Source organism: Camelina sativa, chromosome 2 (assembly GCF_000633955.1).
Source record: "Camelina sativa cultivar DH55 chromosome 2, Cs, whole genome shotgun sequence".
Taxonomy (NCBI): domain Eukaryota; kingdom Viridiplantae; phylum Streptophyta; class Magnoliopsida; order Brassicales; family Brassicaceae; genus Camelina; species Camelina sativa.
In genome coordinates this window covers 2,517,439-2,524,405 of record NC_025686.1, presented here as the reverse complement: position 1 = coordinate 2,524,405, position 6,967 = coordinate 2,517,439, and the positions used below count along the sequence as shown (strand labels likewise).

At 38.4% G+C, this 6,967-nt stretch overlaps 1 protein-coding gene across 1 annotated transcript in view; it reads left to right on the top strand.

Moving 5' to 3' along the window:
• Window positions 6,124-6,967, top strand: part of LOC104715466 (glutamic acid-rich protein-like) — a gene marked incomplete in the record, with an annotated part of 2,139 nt that continues 1,295 nt past the window's right edge. The window contains 2 exon segments of the mRNA XM_019233709.1: window positions 6,124-6,749; window positions 6,888-6,967. Of these exon segments, the coding sequence (XP_019089254.1) occupies window positions 6,258-6,749; window positions 6,888-6,967 (572 nt within the window).

Here is a 6,967-nt window from a genome sequence, read left to right as displayed (position 1 = left end):
ACCAAACACTTCATAACCAAGACCAATCAAGACCTAAACAATGAGACCTAAGCAAGACCTAAACAAAACCAAAACCATTATTCAAAGAGTTTGTAACCGCATCAGAGACCAAACACTTCATAACCAAGACCTAAACACTAATATGAAATGAGACGAGACCTAACCATACCATTCGGTCTTTGGTAGGGGAATGGGAGAGAGGACGGTGGTGAACTCATGTCTGTTTGGCACTACAAGCAGTGCATTTAGAGCCCGCAATGTGTCCTCCTGGAGTTCCGGCAACACCGGAGGATAATCAGCTTGGAAATTGTTGCCTTGAGACGATGGATGCGAACGATGACTGCGAGTCTGAGAGACTTCAGCTGGAGAAGGCGGAGGGTCAACTAGAGTAGGCGGAGGATGCGACGGATTGTACTAGACTTCTTCAGAAGGAGTCGGGTTCACTGGAGGCTGCGGTGGGTGAGTGTAGGAGTTCTGAAAAAGCTGTTGAGGTGGAGGATAGTTCCGGATCTGGGCCGCCGATGATTGTCGTTGTACTTCAGGCGTCTGCAGCGGAGGAGGAGATTGGACCGCCGGCGTGAAGTTGTACTGATTGGGTAGACTGTGCGGCCGTTTATTTGCTGTTGACGCTCCGACTCTCTGAGAAACGTTAGGAGCAGCAGGTTTCCTCTTCCTTCCTCCTCGATTAGGCATCGTATGAGAGATGATGCGAACGATTAGGGTTACAGATTTGGGAGAATCGAGAGGAAGAAGAGAAGGATTAGGGTTACAGATTTGGGGGATCGAGAGGAAGAAGAGAAGGATTAGGGTTACAGATTTGGGGGATCGAGAGGAAGAAGATGCGGATTAGGGTTACAGATTTGGGGGAATCGAGAGGAGTCGAAGGCTGCGAGAGGAAGAAGATAATGGATTAGGGTTTTCGTATTAGGGGGAATCGAGAGAAGAAGAGAATTGATAATGGGTTTGGGTTTAGTTAGGATTAGTATATGGTTAATTAGGCCCAAATTTTAATCTAAGCCCAAATTTTAAAATTTGAATTACAATTTTAATTAACCAAGTTTATTTATAAAACACTGAATAATTTTTATAATATTACACAATAATATTACATAATAATATTACACAATAATATTACACAATAATATTACACAATAATACACAAATATTACACAGTAAAAAGACAAAAATTAAAAAATAAATACATAGTAATTTTTCCAAATAATTATTGTTCTTCGTCTTCTTGTTCTTCATCATCAGAAGATGATAAATTACACTGGAATTCATCTTCTGGATCTGCATCTCCAACATCGTAATCAAGGTTTATTGGATTAGCATCTGCTACCAAATTGTCGACTATGAGATCTTCAACTGTAGTCATCAATACAGCATCATCATTTTCTGTTTGCAACAGAGTCGGTTCATTGTTTTCATATTCTCCTGAAATGTTTCCCCTCGGATTTACTTTCAGAACACTTAGCCACTCTCGCTTTGGTTTCTTTGTGTATGGATACGGAATATAGCAAACTTGATCCGCTTGAGATGCTGTTTGCACAAAATCGCAATTTAGTATGGATAGTTACATTAAATAAACTTATATATAAATTATATTGAGTCTTACGTACCTAAAATGAATGGCTCATATTTGTTGTATTTTCTCGAAGAGTTCACGTCAACAACGCCACTATTGCTCTTCCGAGTCCCTCTACCAATGACAGGATCATACCACTTACACTTAAAAAGTGTGATTTTCAAATTGGTCATCCCTTCGTACTCAAGTTCTATGATATCAGTTAAGTTCCCATAGAAATCTGCACCATCAGATGCATCAGTGTAATTTTCACCTTTAACACATACACCATAGTTACATGTCTTCCGTCCAGCGCCGTGATTCTGCGTATGAAACACATAGCCTCTTGTAAAGTATATTGGCCAAGTTTTGACCTTGTGTAAAGGTCCATGCACTATCTCTTGAACCCAAGTAGGAAATGGATTTGTGGCGTTCCAGTATATAACCTGCGTATACATATAAGTATTATATATCAATGATATAATTAAATAAATGCATAATCAGAGTCGGTTACATGGGTTCGAGTATACTTACATAATCTTTCACCCACACATGATATTCTTCAGCTCTTTTCGTGGACAGTTCTTTTTCGGTTAATTCAGGATATTTGGTAGAAAGAAAATCCTCGAACATACTAAGAAAATTAAATATATTTAATATATATGAGAAATATTTGTGGAGTCTATATATTTGCGAGTCTATATTATATACCTCTCAATTGGTTGAAAATAGTCACAATTCCGTAAAACATATGCATGTGCGCACTGATAGTCTCTCTCTGAAAGCCATACTTCATGCATTTCCCCACTTGGGCGACCGACATGAGTAAATATATTAGGGACTCCAGGGACATGATATATTGGGACTTCACCTTCATAGAATCTTGTTAACCTGATCAAATAAGATAATTAAAAATAATTCAAATTAAGTATAAATTTTAATTTCATTTAATTATACCTTGATTTTGTTTGTATATGATCGGCAAAGTAGTGCTCAGAGAAGTAAGCAATCTCGTCATTGATATAGGACTCAACGATTGATCCAGCCGCATATCTTTTGTTCTTCGCTTTTCCTTTCAACTTTTTGAAAAATCTTTCAAAAGGATACATCCACTTATATTGGACAGAGCCTCCCAATTCTGCTTCTTATGGGAGATGTATAGGCAGGTGCTCCATCACATCAAAAAATAATGGTGGAAATATCTTCTCTAAGTTGCATAAGATCAAAACAATGTTATGTTTAAGAATTTGAACGCGACTTTTTTGCAAAGTTCTTGAGCATAAGTCCCTGAAAAATGCTCCAATCCCTGAAATTTCATGTCTAAGGAAATTATATTTAAAAATATATAGTACTAATTTAATTAAATAGGTAATCTGTAATACATGATAATGCAAGGTGAATGTTCCGGTCTAGGAGTTCTGCGAAGATAAATGGAAGAAGTCGCTCCATAAAAACATGGCAATCATGACTCTTCATTCCTGAAAACTTGCCATTGATCAGATCAACACAACTAGCCAAGTCTGACGAATAACCATCTGGAAATTTCACCGCATGCTTGACACATTCCAATAAACTTGTTTTGGCTTCCTTTGTCAATGTATATGCTGGGAATGGAGCTTTACCCTTCCTATCAATATGTAAGTGTGGTCGAGAACAAAATTGTTCTATGTCCAATCTTGACATGATGTTATCTTTAGATTTACCCTTTACACTCATAAGAGTATACAAGATGTTGTCCAGAAAATTCTTCTCGGTATGCATCACATCAATATTATGTCGGAGATTGAGGNAACAAACATCAATTGTATAATATGGAAGGCCAAAATTACGCATCAATTTCTCTGTCTCGTAATGTGAACCGGTAGACTGGTTGCCTTCTGGTAAATAATCCGTCAANTTAGCCTGGCATCTTCTTTTCATGACCGTTACCACCGACTTCCCTCGTTTTTGGTGGATTTACATCTTTCAAACGCTCGTAATAAACTTGCTCACCAGTTAAAGACTGTGGTGGATAGTCGTTAGAAACGTCTCTTCCCTTCAGGAAATCTTTTTTGTTCTTCCTTAATTGATGACCATGAGGCAGGAATCTTCGGTGACAATCAAACCAACATGTCTTCCTTCCTTTGGGTAGATAAAACGACTTTGTACTTTCCATGCAAATTGGACAAGACAATTTACCGTGGGTGGTCCATCCCGATAACATGCTATACGCCGGAAAGTCGCTTATCGTCCACATCAGCACTGCTTTTAGATTGAAGTTTTGATTCAAAGACACATCGTATGCATCGACTCCAGTAGACCACAACTCTTTTAACTCCTCAATAAGAGGTTGTAGGAAGATATCGAGGCTAGCTCGCGGATGATTTGGCCCAGAATTCAGAATTGTAAGAAACAAGTACTCCGTATTCATGCACATACCAGGGGGTAAATTATATGGAGTCAAGATCACAGGCCACAGTGAATGATTACGAGACATGCCAAATGGATTGAACCCATCGGTACATAATCCAAGGTAGACGTTACGGGGTTCTTCTGCAAACCGAGGGTTAAGCTCTTGGAAATATCTCCACTCCGCCGCATCAGAAGGATGATTCATTTCTCCCTCTTTTGATTGGTGCTCTGCATGCCATCTCATTGCCGCTGCAGTCTTTTGGCTCTGATACATTCTCTTCAACCTATCAGCAATAGGTAGATACCACATACGACTATATGGTACTCTTGTTCTCCGTCGGTCCTCCTTAGGCTTCCATCTTGGTGAACCACAAAATAGACATGTCTCTTCCTTTTCGTCTTCTTTCCAGAAAATCATACAATTGTTAATACAAACATCAATTGTATAATATGGAAGGCCCAAATTACGCATCAATTTCTCTGTCTCGTAATGTGAACCGGTAGACTGGTTGCCTTCTGGTAAATAATCCGTCAAAATTCCGCAAACCGAATCTACTAACTTTTCACTCATATTATACTCCGCCTTATTTTGCATGACTCGAGCAGCCAATGACAATTGCGAGTGACCTTCACGACAACCATCATATAAAGGAGTTTTTGCACTATCTAACAAGTCGTAAAATTTCTGAGAATGGTTTTGTACCGGTTCTTCCACATTCTCATAACTCTCATTTTGATGATAATTATCATCTAAACCCACATTATAACGAAATGCATCATTCACCATATCCACATATGGATCTTCTACTACATTACCCATTTCTTCATGACTCCCATCATACGTCCTATCAGTGTAACTACTTCCTATATCCAAATTAATCTCTTCTCGTGGTTATACCAAACATAATAATCTGGCATTTGGCCATTACTAAACAGATGACTCATAACTCTTCTACCCGAGAGACATCTATTTTTTTTGCTAACACTACATGGACAGAGAAACTTACCCCCATTATTCTGAACTGTATCTTGGCTACTTGCAAACGTTAAGAATTGGTCCATCCCCACTTCGAATTCAGATGAAAAATTCCCCGTCACTTCATCGAACCTTTTGTACATCCACTCCCGATAATTACCGCCATTACCACCATAATTGTAATATCCTGCCATTATAATTATATATATATATATATTTTTTTTTTGGGAGAAAATATAAAATTATATAAAGCCAAACTTTTTTTTTATTTAGAATTTTTTTTTAAGAAGAGGAAATTTTCTTGTTCGGAATGAAGAGAACAAATGAGTGCAACTCGTTTTTATAGACTTTCATAGGTGACTAATAAGTGACTAATAGGCGACTACATAATAAAAGTTGGTACACCAACCCCCACATGGAAAACACGTTTTTTAACTGTATTTTGCGACTATTTGGCGACTACACGATGACTATGTAATGACTCGCCGTAAGAGTCGCCGCACAGTCGCTAAATTTTACGACTACCGTATGACTCGCCGAATAAGTCGCAACGTAGTCGTCAAAGTTTACGACTATTTGACGCGGTCGTACTGTAGTCATTAATTTAGCGACTAAGTTGTGACTACATAATTCCATCAATAATATAGTCGCCTCGTAGTTGTTAAAATACGATCACCGTACCAACTGCATGAATTAGTCGCTATAGAATGACTCAGTAGCGACTAATTCCCTGTAGTCATAGAATAGTCGCTAAATCGTCACTATGTAATCATTATTTTTGGCGACTACATATGTGGCCACTATTTGTAGTCGCTAATCACCTGTTTTCTTGTAGTGTTAATTCTACCAAATTATGGTTTAAAGAGATTAGAATTAGTTAATTTATGAGTTATCTGTTAATTTGACTAATTGGATTAAGAAATTGTCTAGACTTCTCTATATAAAAAGAGATGTCAAAGTTAGGTATAACTTAAGAGATTTGAGAGATTGTGAAAGTTTTTTTTAGTTTTTAAGTCACTTTTCTAAAGCAATAAAAATGTGTTTTTCTTATACTTGATCCGCTTAGTTCTATAGAGAGATAAATATTCAAATACCGGACTGAAACCAAGAAGTTTTTGTTTTATTTTAATTGTTTGGGGCTAGGATGGTAATTACCGAATGTGTTGTCTTAAAAAGTGTGTTAATGTAATAAGGTTATGAAAAAGTATGTCTCTGTCGCAAAATATCTTTGAAGGCTTCACTTTCCCAATTGTTGTCGTGGAACAGAGAATCTAGGGTTTACTCGATCAATCATCAATAGTCAGTCATCAATCATCAATCATTATGGTACTCAAACCATGCGCAGCCGAGAAGACGATAAAAGGAGAATCGAGCAAATTGGAGGAGGCGATAGAATCCATGGAAACATCTTCTGTGGTTCTCAAACCATGCGCATCCGAGATGACGGCAGAAGCAGATTCGCGCAAGATTGAGGAGGTTGTAGAACCCATGGCCCTCTCATCGGTGGATTTGAAAAGTAAGGCGAGAAAGCGTAAAGCCGAGTTCGAGCCGGGAAAGGAAGAGGTAAAGGAGGAGGAGGAGGAAGAGAGCGATGAAGAAGAAGAAGGCGTTGGTGATGGGAGAGCCAAGATAGAGGAAGAGCCTGAGGCTAGAATAGATTACTTGAAGGCGCCGGAATGGGATGTGGACAGCTTCGATGGTTTAGAGTATTATTCTTCTCCGGAGCCGATGCTTTCATCCTCCGATGAGGAGTTTTTCCCCGAAGAAGCTAGAGAACACTATCGTATCTTTAAACGCCAGATGATCGAGAGCAAGGTACGTCCCGTCCTATAATGTGCTTTGAGTTTTCTTGAGCTGAAACTAATTTGTAAGAATTGAATAGATGATGATGATGATGATGATGATGATGGTGATTTCTACTAATAACTGAACTGTGTGTGTGGTTTATTTTAGGGATTTTACGGGGATAGTGAGCTTAAGCCAACTTTTCATTACAAAGGAATAAGTCCAATGAAGTTGGAGCAGAGAGCCCT